Source organism: Salmo salar, chromosome 24 (assembly GCF_965601325.2).
Source record: "Salmo salar chromosome 24, fSalSal1, whole genome shotgun sequence".
Taxonomy (NCBI): Eukaryota; Metazoa; Chordata; class Actinopteri; order Salmoniformes; family Salmonidae; genus Salmo; species Salmo salar.
The window spans coordinates 30,322,137-30,336,689 of NC_138314.1; the positions used below are offsets into that span (position 1 = coordinate 30,322,137).

The 14,553-nt window shown below is 43.1% G+C and overlaps 1 protein-coding gene and 1 pseudogene across 1 annotated transcript; one reads left to right on the plus strand and one right to left on the minus strand.

Annotated features, from left to right (window-relative positions):
* The first annotated feature begins 149 nt into the window (after window positions 1-149).
* ci085 (CI085 protein) lies at window positions 150-14,370 on the plus strand. Its single transcript, NM_001141657.2, has 4 exons — window positions 150-286; window positions 494-600; window positions 9,514-9,627; window positions 13,941-14,370. The coding sequence occupies exons 1-4, from the start codon at window positions 185-187 to the stop codon at window positions 14,149-14,151; spliced, it is 534 nt and encodes a 177-aa protein (NP_001135129.1). The 5' UTR covers window positions 150-184; the 3' UTR covers window positions 14,152-14,370.
* On the minus strand, window positions 2,916-3,902 carry LOC145864003 (uncharacterized; annotated as a pseudogene).
* Window positions 14,371-14,553: the final 183 nt, after the last annotated feature.

Here is a 14,553-nt window from a genome sequence, read left to right on the forward strand (position 1 = left end):
ACGATATTTCAATTAGAACAATACTATATTCACATGTGGATCTTTATGCTATTAAACGTTGATATTGAGATTTTGCAAAGTTAAATTGTAACTCTTTATCCGACGTCACTCATGACGAGACATATTCTTCCGGGTTATTTTGTCATGCCATGTGTTGTGGGATCTGAGTTCTGATTTTAGCAAAATGAGTTCTCAAAAAGGCAACGCATCTCGCTCGCGAGGACAGAAGCACCAAAACACGACTGCTTACAAGAACGACAAATATGGAGCAAGTGTTCAAGTAAAGGTACGGTGTATGACTGACTAACGTTCCATAGCGCCGTCATTAATACAAGACATGATGGCAGTATGTTAGCAAAACAGTTGGCTAGCTAGCAAACCATTTGGATTCATTCTGTCTGGCAACTGTCTACCATCCGTATGGATAATGCTGGGCTGATTTTAGGTCTGTTTTACTTTTCCCTGTGTAAATCTGGTGCTGATATTGTTGCAGATAGCAAACTCAAAGGTCCACGACGGGTTGTGCCAACGCTGCAAGGAAGTTATTGAGTGGAAAGTCAAGTACAACAAATACAAATCCCTCACCCAACCCCGAACATGGTTAGTACGTTACACACACATGTTAAAAATATATGCACTCAGTGTCGTTTGAGAACATTTTGATCCAATAGAGAGCCAAGTCGAGGTAGGATGTACCAAGGTGCATACATTTACCCCACGTTATCTATGGTACACCGTTTGGGTCTTTGCGTGTCAAAAAAGATACAAGTCAAATAACACTTTTTGACACGTCAAATAACACAATACTATTATAGAACGTTGTGTGTGCTGAATTTGCACGTGCAAGGCAAGCGCCACCACAACTATCAGTAACACTGTCAAAGCTGTACAAACAAGTACACACTGGTTGTTTCAGGTTGGATATTCGCACTTGAGCCAGACTCCAAATAAGTATGAAGTTGGAAAAATTGTGCACAACATTGCACAGGTCTTATTTTCACAATTTGGACATTCATTTGCTTTCCCAATCTAATAAACGTGTGGAAATCTGAGCAGCATTTTGTATTCCCAGTTGAAATAGTTAGGGAGTGTAAACAAAGTACAAACTTTTACATTTGAATTTCAATAGCTCCTTGGTCATGTGACCTACTGACCTCAACCAAGGTTCAGAATGTCTGCTGACTACCCTTCTATATCGCACACCCTTTAGTTTGTCCAGTTTCATCTCCCACGATTTTACATACATTTTTTAAAATGTTAATACCTCCTTGGTCATGTGACCTACTGACTTCTAACAAGGTTCAGAATGTACACTCAGTGGACCTACACATTGCACACCCTTTAGTTTGTCCATTGTCATCTCGCATGTTTTTACATTAATTTTTAAAACTTTGTAATTTCAACAGCTCCTTGGTCATGTGACCTACTGGACTCAACCAAGGTTCAGAATGTCCACTCACTACCCTTCTATATTGCACACCCTTTGTCAATTATCGTCTCAGGTGATTTTACATTTCAATTGCTCCTTGGTCATGTGAACTACTGACCTGAAACAAGGTTCAGAATGTACACTCAGTGGGCCTACACATTGCACACCCTTTAGTTTGTCTGTTTTCATCTCATTTGATTTTATATTCATTTTTTAATTTTTCAAAATATCAATAGCTCCTTGGTCATGTGACCTACTTGACTCAAACAAGGTTCAGAATATCCACTGACTAGCCTTATACATGGCACACCCTTTTGTTTGTCCATTTTAATCTCACACAATTTTACATGAATTGCCTGCTCTGTTCCCCTGAAGGACAGTGTCACTCACACACTTATTCACTTGGGCCTTCTCCCTGAGGCCTTCCTGACTTCCAGGCAGTCCCCCATTGACCTGGTGACCTCTGACTGCTGGCCTCTAGGCCTACACTCCCCGCCCTCTCCCTGGGCCTGAGAGTGTATAGTTTACTCCCTGGAACTACAGACCTCCACACCTGCTCTCCCTAATTTGGGGACAGGTCGAAAAGCATTAAACATTTATGGCAATTTAGCTAGTTAGCTTGCACTTGCTAGCTAATTTGTCCTGGGATATAAACATTGAGTTGTTATTTTACCTGAAATGCACAAGGTCTTCTATTCCGACAATTAATACACACATAAAACAGTCAACCGAATCGTTTCTAGTCATCTCTCCTCCTTCCAGGCTTTTTCTTCTTTGAACTTATATGGTGATTGGCATCTAAACTTTCATAGTATTACTACACCGACCGGCAACACAGTTGTCTTTCAATCACCCACGTGGGTATAGCCAATGAGGAGATGGCATGTGGGTACCTGCTTCTATAAACCAATGAGGAGATGGGAGAGGCAGGACTTGCAGTGCGATCTGCGTCAGAAATAGAAAGGACTTGTTATTTTAGCCCTTGGCGACGCGAACGGTGTGGTCAGCCTGTTAAAGTATAGCTTACTCCCTGGAATTACTAAGACATCTATAGTCCCGCTGTCAGGAACCACGTGCTCCTGGTAACCCGCCCACTTTTTTCCACTCAGAGACTGTCCCCACTCCAACCTCCACAGCCTGAGTGCTGCCCACAGCCCCCTGAGTCTGAGATCTGAGGAAGTCTGAGTCAAAGTGTCACCAGGACTCTGAGTGCCCCCCGCCTTGGGAGGCCTCCTCGTGCACCTGGTGACACTGACTTCCACAGCGAGTCCCAACCTGAGTCACATTCCCCGAGGATGGGCCGGGCAGATGGGCGACCACCACCTAGCCCCCTACCTATCCAGAGCCCAATGTCTTACGCCTTCTACCCACCTGAGCTCTCACACTCTGTGTCCAGCCTCTGTCCCCTGGACCTTCTGCGTGCACCTGGTAACCCGTAAGTAATGGAGGAGCAGGATGGTGGAGGAAGAGGCCTTCCGTCCCCGACAAAAGCTTGGATTGAGGGCTGACTTTCAATAGATCGCAGTGAGTGAGCGGCTCTGCTACGTACAAAACCCTGACCCAGAATCATGTCGTCTACAAGTGATTTAGCACCAGGTTCCCCACAAACATGGAGTGCGCATCAGTAGAGAGGTGTGGCAACTCATCCGGCCACACCCCAACCCAGTCACAAACGGCTCTACTCACCTGCCAAAAGAGGCAGGCTGTCCCGGGCTAACCGAAGATCTGCGGCGCTACGGTATTGTTAAGTTTAGGGGGGATTCTGACTTGGAGGCGTTCAGTCATAATCACACAGATGGTAGCTTCGCACCATTGGCTCCTCAGCCAAGCACGTACACCAAATGTCTGAACCTGCGGTTCCTCTCGTACTGAGCAGGATTTCTAATGCAGCAACACATCAGTATGGTAAAACTAACCTGTCCCACGATGGTCTAAACCCATGTCACGTTCCCTATTAGTGGGTGAACAATCCAACGCTTGGTGAATTCTGCTTCACAATCGTAGGAAGAGCCGACATCAAAGGATCAAAAAGCGACGTCGCTATGAACGCTTGGCCGCCACGAGCCAGTTATCTCTGTGGGAACTTTTCTGACGCCTCCTGCTTAAAACTCAAAAAGTCAGAACGATCGTGAGTCCCGCTTTCACGTTCTGTATTCATACTGAAAATCAAGATCATGCGAGCTTTTGCCCTTCTGCGCCACGGTAAGTTTCTGTCCTCCCTGAGCTCGCCTTAGGACACCTGTTACCGTTTGACAGTTGTACCGCCCCAGTCAAACTCCCCACCTGCCACTGTCCCCGGAGCGGGGAGAAGCACGAGCTCGCTCAGGGCTTGCCTCACTGGGTAAGTGAAAAAATGATAACAGTAGTGGTATTTCACCGCTGGCCGAGGCCTCCCACTTATTCTACATCTCATGTCTCTTCACAGTGCCAGACTAGAGTCAAGCTCAAAAGGGTCTTCTTTCCCCGCTGATTCCGTCAAGCCTGTTCCCTTGGCTGTGGTTTTGCTAGATAGTAGGTGGGGAATCTCGTTCATCCATTCATGCGTGTCACTATTTAGATGACAAGGCATTTGGCTACCTCAAGAGACTCTTATGTCCTGCTGTTTACACCCCGAAGGTGGTTTGAGTGCAACCACGAAGGGTAGCATGCAACAGTCAGATATCATCAAATTGACATCCAGTCCAGTCACGTCCGGCGGTATCATCAGAGGCTATTCTGTCTTACAAACTGGACATAAGTTGCCGCTACTAACCTACAGCGGACTTTAACTGTTTTTTTTTTTTACACCCAATCGACATCAAGTGCCAGCACAATACTTATAGGATTGAAAAACAAATACTTGTCGCAGTATTTAGCGGCACCATCAACCAGGTGTCGGAAGAAGCAACAGAAAATCATCCCCTTTCAATCATTTACTTTCCCAGTCAGCCCTCTGGGACACAGCCATAGGAACCACCTTTACCAGTGCTTCATCAATATTCCTTACTTGACATGAGCGGGTCACAGTCACCCCATGGGTGATTTGAGTGCGACCGCGACAGGTGGGTACGCTCCTTTTGAATTTAATCAAGTTGACATTCAGTGATCCGTGCCCAGTAGGAACCTAGGCTTCTTCCATCCATTTTTGGGGTCCACAGCAAATCACTGGGCATGGATGGTACTACCCACATCAGGTGTAGGGCTCCCTCCCCAGACAAGCTGGAGATACCTCTCCCCACTTCGTAGGGCATAAGCCAGATCCATGCAATTCCCTTTCACTGTGGGGCCAATGTGTTTAGTCTCCGCCTCGAGTCTAGTGAGCGTAGAGGAGACCTCCCCACCTACAATGTGTGGTGTCCCGCACTCAGGCAAGCCTGAGGCCTGGTAGTGTCAGCTAATGGTAAGGCACATGCCATCTCCACTACATGCTCCAAGGAGTGTGGAGGAGAGCTCCCACATAGAATGTGTAGAGTCCGGCACCCAGGCGGACCTGAGACCTGGCAGTGTCCATAACCGCTAAGCAGATTCCATTTAGTGCTCCACTGTTAGCGGGACCAGCCGAAACCAACGTTGGATTCAAACCTTTGCGGTTTAGAGTTAGCTAAGTATACAGGGGACGTGTGTTTTTAAATGTTTCATCACAGCTACTCTGTGATCCGACTGATGTCAGTAGTACACTTTCATCATCTGTCTCCCAGGACTTAACTCCCCCCTCCCAGCCAAAGCCAGGGATGCGTTCGCGCCATCATTCTCTCTGGCTTCCTGTCAAGGTAGGATTAGTTTACAAGAGCCCTACAGAAAATCATTGTCTGGTGGAACCGCCCTCACATTTTCATGCTTGACCAAAAGCCATATTCCAGGACCGAGTGCTCACAGGACGCCACCGGAACCGCAACGCTTTCCAGGGAATGGGCCCGTCTCGGGGCAAACCCATTCCAAGGCGCCCTGCCCTTCATAAAGAAAAGAACTCTCCCCGGGGCTCCCGTCATCTTCTCCTGGATTGGTCACGTTACCTCACTAGACTCAACGCGCCAGTCCGTGGACATTCTGAAAGTAGTTTGAGGTCAGTAGGTCACATGACCAAGGAGCTGTTGAAATTAGGAAGTGTGAGAAATTCATGTAAAAACGTGTAAGATGAAAATGGACCAATTAAAGGGTTTGTAATATAGAAGGGTCAGTGGACATTCTGAACCTTGTTTGAAGTTAGTAGGTTACAGGTTGTTTTTCAATATTTCTAATTTCATTAAATTCATGTAGAATTGCGTGAGATGAAAATGGACAAACTAAAGGGTGTGCAATGTGTAGGCCCACTGAGTGTACATCCTGAACCTTGTTTGAAGTCAGGTCACATGACCAAGGAGCTATTGAAAATAAATAATTGAAAATGGTGCGAGATGTAAATCGACAAAAAACAAAGTGTGTGCAATGTGTGTCTATTCCATCGGGTTAGCTAGAACCAGTTTTGAAAGTTTTAGTAGTAATGGTCAAAGAGCTATTGCAATTTCAAAAATGTGATTTGTCACTATGTTGACAGTCCCTAACCGCTGTTGGTGGACATAAGGAAAACTACAGGCGACTATCCAACCTGAATCTCTTTACCTCGGTCCACGAACAATGTTTACAATACCGCGTTGGTAATAAGGCATTATTTGTTTGACCACTACTTCTGGGGTAGCTAACTAGCTTTAGCTTGGTACCTAGCTAGCACCAATACAACCAGCCAGAAAACACTGACCAGTAGAAACTTCAGTCATTTTCAATATTCTTAGCAATGATTTAGGAATCCTTTGTAAGTATTAGCTAAGTAGCCACTTGTTGTTCGCCTATTGAAATTGAACTTCAGTTCATGAAAATAAATAACTAGCCAACTACTTAGCTTTGGGCAACATGGTTAACGTTATAAGCAGCCTGCTAGCTTCATCTGGCTAGTGAGGTTCGACTGGGTTATATGTTGTGAAGCTAGCCACAATAAGGAGTAGGCACATTAGTGGAATTTGCAGTTTGCCTTTGAATAAAAGCACCTCTTTGAAAGTGATGCAGAATTTTACAATTGGTGGAATCATGCCATATTTAGACTAGATAATGTTAAACAAGGTTGGAATGTGAAGCAATGAAATGGGGTATCAGTCTACTTGCTGACACCCACAGAACACAACTGTGAAGAGTTTACGCAAATATTACCGTTGTAGCTCTTATCGCGGGACTGTGACTGTGAAATCACCTCCCCAGTCAGCCTATTGTGTGTATTGACATTCATATTGCACTGTACAGCTTTACCTAAGGATTGGGTATCAGTCTACTCAATACCCAAGATATCCTCAGTTATCAGACTTAAACATCTGTGCAGTATTGTTTTTCCTCAGGAATCAATCAAATGCATTTATATAGCCCTTCTTACATCAGCTGATGTTACAAAGTGCTGTACAGAAACCCAGCCTAAAACCGCAAGCAATTTCTATTTTTTTATTTTATTTCACCTTTTATTTAACCAGGTAGGCAAGTTGAGAAAAAATTCTCATTTATAATTGCTACCTGGCCAAGATAAAGCAAAGCAGTTCGACACATACAACACAGTTACACATGGAGTAAAACATAGTCAATACTATAGTAGAACAATAAGTCTATATACAAAGTGAAATAAGGGAGGTAAAGGCAAAAAAAGGCCATGGTGGCGAAGTAAATACAAGATGGCAAGTAAAACACTGGAATGGTAGATTTGTAGTGGAAGAAAGTGCAAAGTAGAAATAATGGGGTGCAAAGGAGCAAAATAAATACACTAGGGGAAGAGGTAGTTGTTTTTGGCTAAATTATAGATGGGCTATGTACAGGTGCAGTGATCTGTGAGCTGCTCTGACAGCTGGTGCTTAAAGCTAGTGAGGGAGATAAGTGTTTCCAGTTTCAGAGATTTTTGTAGTTCGTTCCAGTCATTGGCAGCAGAGAACTGGAAAGAGAGGCGGCCGAAGGAGGAATTGGCTTTGGGGGTGACCAGAGAGATATACCTGCTGGAGTGCGTGCTACAGGTGGGTGCTGCTATGGTGACCAGCGAGCTGAGATAAGGGGGAACTTTACCTAGCAGGGTCTTGTAGATGACTGGAGCCAGTGGGTTTGGTGATGAGTATGAAGCGAGGGCCAGCCATCGAGAGCGTACAGGTCGCAGTGGTGGGTAGTATATGAGCCTGTGCCCTGAAGCTGCAATGCAGGTGTAGAAGCACGGTGGCTAGACAAAACTCCCTAGAAAGGCCAGAACCTAGGAATAAACCTAGAGAGGATCCAGGCTGAGGGGTGGTCAGTCCTCTTCTGGCTGTGCCGGGTGGAGATTATAACAGAACATGGCCAAGATGTTCACATTTTCATAGATGACCAGCAGGGTCAAATAATAATCAGTGGTTATAGCGGGCGCAACAGGTCAGCACCTCAGGAGTAAATATCAGTTGGCTTTTCATAGCTGATCATTCATAGCATCTCTACCACACTTGCTGTCTGTCTCTGGAGAGTTCAAAACGAATAATGTTCAATATACATAGTAGGTTGACATTAAATGTGGCTCAATTAAGTTGTTTCAGAGTCCAGCAATAAGAGCTACAACGCTAATGTTCTCTGGGTGTCACTGAGTAGACTGATAACCCATGTCATTGATCCACAATCTGTAGGTAAGGCTGTACAGTGAAATAAGTATGGCCCCCAATGCAATTCTAGTCTAATACATCCAGTGTGATTTCAACAGATTTTTGTCAAATGAACAAGTAGTATTTTGTTGATTCTTATATAACATTCCAACCATTATTATGGCGGCATTCTACTATTTGTATTGATTTGCATCACTTTCAATGACATACTTTTATTTTGAAGGCTAACCTCAAAGTCCACTATTGTGGCTACCTTCACAGATGGGTCCGACCACCATTAATCAAATAAGAACTGTCTTATAAATTAGGGTTATTTTAGATGACACCTAGCTATATAGTTAGCTAGCTAACTATATAGCTACTGAAACAGATTGACGTTTTGCTATGTTTTTGGGGAAGAACGTTGTTTGCATCCATCAGCTAGCTAGCTTTTTTTATGACCAGCACTGTAGGTGCGCGAGAGAACTTTACCAGCATCATAGCATACGTATTGATGAATCGTTGTGACTGACATATGAAATACGAGTGATAGTGTAGTCAATGTGTAATAACGACGTAAAAAAAAAAGATCAACACTTTGTGACGTGCAGTCATATTCAGGTCGTGATTGGTCAACAAGTTTATTTGACACGTCAAATAGTGTTAATTGACGTGTGTATTTTTTGACACGCAAAGACCGAAACGGCGTTCCATACTTATCTAACCCTACAAAGCTTGACGTCATGTTTACAGTTGATTGTTTTACATTTAGCTGACACTCTTACCCCGACCGTTTTACAGGAGCAATTAGTGTTAAGTGCCTAGATCAAGGTTTAGGGTTATTTTACACCTAGTCGGCTCGGGGATTCGAACCAGTTACCTTACCGTTACTTTACGGTTACTGGCCTAACACTCTCAACTACTAGGCTACCAGCTGTACTTAATAACAGTAAGTACAGTTATTTTAACAGTAACATTCCGTCTTAGGACATAAGTGTTGGCGTTAAGTACATTTTACATTTACATTTTAGTCATTTAGCAGACGCTCTTATCCAGAGCGACTTACAGTAGCGAATGCATACATTTAATTTCATGCATTTTTTTGTACTGGCTCCCCGTGGGAATCGAACCCACAACCCTGGCATTGCACACACCATGCTGGTGCTGTAAACACCATGCTCTACCAACTGAGCCACAGGGAAAGCTAAGTACTCGGCAAATGACTGTACTTGTTTTAGCAGTACGCATCCCGTGTTGGAAGGTATATCTGTAGACTGTTCTGATTGGAAAGTCGTTGTTTGCAGTGCCCAGGAAATAAGTAAATGCACTTGTTAGATGCTACCACTCCAAATCAAAACCAAACATGGATGTCCAATTTAATTGTGTTTTAGTAGGAAGACCAAGGGAAGCTTTTGGGGATATGTATGGGTGAAATGTTGGCTAGTGAAGGGGTGTGAGAGAAGGACATGGGTATTCAGGGAGTGTTTCTATGTGTTTCAGTGTGAAATGTTCTCAGAAGACCGTGAAGGATGCGTATCACGTCATTTGTAAACCCTGTGCCCTGAAGCTGGAGCTCTGTGCCAAGTGTGGGAAGAAAGAGGACATCGTAATTCCGTGAGTGTTCCTACTTCCTACTCTATGGTGTGTGTGAGTCTAAAGCCCACAAGCAGTGGGCTAAGCTGGCAGAGGTGTTGCTTGGGAACAGGGATGTCTGTTTCTACTGCCGTCTACTGGGTGAAAACAAGTAGTACACATTTACCTTAGTTATTATTTAGCTTACAATGAATATGTTCTCATTTAGCATGTAATTTGGTGTTTTGAATGACCGCTATCAACATACTACATGACACTGTCCTTTTGGATTTAAGAAATGGAAACTACACTGAAAAATATAAATGCAACAATTTCAAAGATTTTACTGAGTTACAGTTCATATAAGGAAATCAGTCAATTTAAGTAAATTCATTATGCCAAAATCTCTGGATTTCACATGACTGGGAATACAGATATGCATCTGCTCGTCACAGATGCCTTAAAAATAATGTAGTGACATGGATCAGAAAATCAGACAGTATCTGGCGTGACCTCCATTTGCCTCATGCAGCGCGACACATCTCCTTCGCATAGAGTTGATCAGGCTGTTGATTGTGGCCTGTGAAGTGGTGTCCCACTCCTCTTCAATGGCTGTATGGAGTTTCTGGATATTGGCGGGAACTGGAACACGCTGTTGTACTCCTCGATCCAGAGCATTCCAAACATGCTCAATGTCTGAGTATGCAGGCCTTGGAAGAACTGGGACATTTTCAGCTTCTAGGAATTGTGTACAAATCCTTGCGACATGGGGCTGTGCATTATCATGCTGAAACATGAGGGGATGGCGGGGGATGAATGGTACGACAATGGGCTTCAGGATCTCAACACGGTATGTCTGTGCATTCATATTGCCATCTATAAAATGCAATTGTGTTGTCCATAGCTTATGCCTGCCCATACTATAACCCCACTGGGGCACTCTGCCATCTGCCCGGTACAGTTGAAACCAGGATTCATCCGTGAAGGGCACACTTCTCCAGCGTGCCAGGGGTCATCGAAGGTGATCGTTTGCCCACTGAAGTTGGTTACGACGCTGAACTGCAGTCAGGTCAAGACCCTGATGAGGACAACAAGCATGCAGATGAGCTTCCCTGAGATGGTTTCTGACAGAAATTTGCGGCACAATTCTTCGGTTATGCAAACCCACAGTTCCATCAGCTGTCCGGTTGGCTGGTCTCCGATGAGCCCGCAGGTGAAGAAGCCGGATGTGGAGGTCCTGGGCTGGCGTGGTTACACGTGGTCTGCAGTTGTGAGGCTGGTTGGACGTACTACCAAATTCTCTAAAACGACTTTGGAGGAGGTTTATGTTAGAGAAATTAACCTTAACTTCTCAGGCAACCGCTTTGCAGTTAACATACCAACTTTACGCTCCCTCAACTTGAGACATCTGTGGCATTGTGTTGTGACAAAACTGCACTTTTTAGATTGGCCTTTTATGTCCCCAGCACAAGGTGCACCTGTGTAATGATCATGCGGTTTAATTAGCTTCTTGATATGCCATGCCTGTCAGGTGGATGGATTATCTTGGCAAAGGAGAAATGCTCACTGACAGGGATGTAGACATTTGTGCACAAAATTTGAGAAGCTTTGTTCAGTATAGCATGTTAAAGGGATCGTTTATTTAAAAAAAATACCAGTCTTAATTGTTTTCATACCTCGAGATTAGCTCTATGTATAAGTCATGTTATAATAAAGGCATGAGAGGGTGGCCAACAGAATATTACTGCTCTCCAGTGCTTTATTGGGACACCATAATTACAGCATTTCGACTATACAGAAGTCTTTGTCAGAGAAGTCATGATAACACATTATTATGAAATGCGTGTGAGAATTCTGGCAACTTTAAATGGCATTCAGTGGTGAAAACCCTTCGTGTTCAAGTACTTATGAATTTGTTTCAGTACTCATGTTAGCGCTTTAAATCTGGATCAAATTAAATTTTATTTGCATGTCTATAGCACATTTCTTACAACAAATGCATTTCAAGGTGCTTAACAAATAGAAAATAAATGAAATGGGGGTGAAGGCAGAAAGTTCTGTTCCAATTACTGGTTGTTCTGAAACAACTAAACATATTTTCACTGCACTTGACATGAACACATCTTAGTGTTTGAAATTGTCTGCTTATAAATGTAACCTAGTAGTAATCGCTAATAACATGAGTGCGTAGAAACTGACAGGCTATTTCCCCGGTCTTCCCCATCTCCAATCAGGAACCAGCTAGAATCATGTGATTCACCGTGCACGTGCTCAGTTTAGTCACAAAGTAATGTGAAGAGGCAAGTCACTGTGCCACGCTCAGCAAATTTTATTTCCCGAAATAGTTTTATGATCAATAAAATGTATTCATTCTTGAGATGCACGTGTTAATTATAGGATATTTTTTTGTTTCATTTTACCACAAACACTGTTTACAGTATGTTACAATTGACCCTCAGTTGTAACTCTCCTTGTTTGAGAAAAAATTATGCATTCTGTTTGCTTTAAAATGATGGCTATAGTTGAAGTCGGAAGTTTACATACACTTAGGTTGGAGTCATTAAAACTTGTTTTTCAACCACTCCACAAATTTCTTGTTAACCAACTATCGTTTTTGCAAGTCGGTTAGGACATCTACATTGTGCATGGTACAAGTAATTTTTCCAACAATTGTTTACAGACAGATTATTTCACTTATAATTCACTCTATCACAATTCCAGTGGGTCAGAAGTTTACATACACTACGTTGACTGTGCCTTTTAAACAGCTTGGAAAATTCCAGAAAATTGTCATGAAGCTTTCTGATAGGCTAATTGACATAATTTGAGTCAATTGGAGGTGTGCCTGTGGATGCATTTCAAGGCCTACCTTCAAACACAGTGCCTCTTTGCTTGACGTCATGGGAAAATCTAAAGAAATCAGCCAGGACCTCAGAAAAAAATTATAGACCTCCACAAGTCTGGTTCATCCTTGGAAGCAATTTACAAACGCCTGAAGGTGCCATGTTCATCTGTATAAACAATAGTATGCAAGTGTAAACACCACGGGACCACGCAGCCGTCATACTGCTCAGGAAGGAGACTCGTTCTGTCTCCTAGAGATGAACGTACTTTTGTGCGAAAAGTGCAAATCAATCCCAGAACAACAGCAAAGGACCTTGTGAAGATGCTGGAGGAAACGGGTACAAAAGTATCTATATCCACAGTAAAACGAGTCCTATATCGACACAACCTGAAAGGCCGCTCAGCATGGAAGAAGCCACTGTTCAAAAACCGCCATTAAAAAAAGCCATACTATGGTTTGCAACAGCACATGGGGACAAAGATTGTACTTTTTGGAGAAATGTCCTCTGGTCTGATGAAACAAAAATAGAACTGTTTGGCCATAATGAACATCGTTGTGTTTGGAGGAAAAAGGGGGATGCTTGCAAGCCGAAGAACACCATCCCAACCGTGAAGCACGGGGGTGGAAGCATCATGTTGTGGGGGTGCCTTGCTGCAGGAGGGACTGGTGCACTTCATAAAACAGATGGCTTCATAGGGAGGAAAATTATGTGGATATATTGAAGCAACATCTCAAGACATCAGTTAGGAAGTTAAAGCTTAGTCGCAAATGGGTCTTCCAAATGGACAATGACCCCAAGCATACTTCCAAAATGGCTTAAGGACAACAAAGTCAAGGTATTGGAGTGGCCATCACAAAGCCCTGACCTCAATCCCATAGAACATTTGTGGGCAGAACTGAAAAAGTGTGTGCGCGCAAGGAGGCCTACAAACCTGACTCAGTTACACCAGCTCTGTCAAGAGGAATGGGCCAAAATTCACCCAACTTATTGTGGGAAGCTTGTGGAAGGTTACCCAAAACGTTTGTCCCAAGTTAAACAATGTAAAGGCAATGCTACCAAATACAAATTGAGTGTATGTAAACTTCTGACCCACTGGGAATGTGATGAAAAAAATAAAAGCCGAAATCATTCTCTACTATTATTCTGACATTTCACATTCTTAAAATAAAGTGGTGGTCCTAACTGACCTGAGAGGGACTTTTTAATAGAATTAGATGTCAGGAATTGTGAAATACATTTAAACTCAGTAAGGTGTATGTAAACTTCCAACTTTAACTGTACATCAATTTGTAGCAGACAAATCTAAGTTGTTTGTATCACATTTTGAACTCAACTGGCCAAAAGTAAAACAAATGTGTTAGAATTGTCCCCGATCCACTATTAGTTCAATAGGCTTGCGTCTGAATAACCACGTGCTGTTGGTCTACTACTTTCAGACTGTAAAAATCTAAAGGGTTACATTTTACATGATTTTTTTTTTTTTTTTTTCATTCTGCTTTCACCTAATAGGGTTGACACAAAGAAGCAGGAAGAGGAGGAAGACACCAATCAAAAGAAGACAGGATGCACTCTGAGGAAGAAAGACTTAGATGAGTTTGACAATGAGGATTTTGGCAACTTGAGCAGTGACTTTGAGGACTTTGCAAGTGACTCAGGTCTTGAGAATGCAGGAGGCAAGGCCCCTATTGCTGATGTGGCACATGTTCGTTTCAAAGACTAAAGACAGCCAAACCAAGATCACCCTTACTGTACCTCTACTGTATTCATTTAAATGTATTAATATACATATCCTCTGATTATACATACTTTTGCATAGAAGGCTCTTCACTGTAGATTTCACCACTCTCATACAACAGCCTACTTGTATTTGGGGTTGGAACATTAAATGAACAAAGCCCACTTTCAATTAACTGTTTTGTAATAAATCCTCTGGGATATCAATTGTCATGTTTTGATAGGTTTAAGGAAGCGTTGTCCTTTAAAACACGATAGGATAATTGACACGTGTTACTGGGAAAGTCATTATGGTGACCCCGCAGCATTTCCCATTGAAAAAAGATAACCAGTGCGTTCAGTAAGTATTCAGACCTTAACTTTTTCCATTTGTTACGTTACGGCCTTA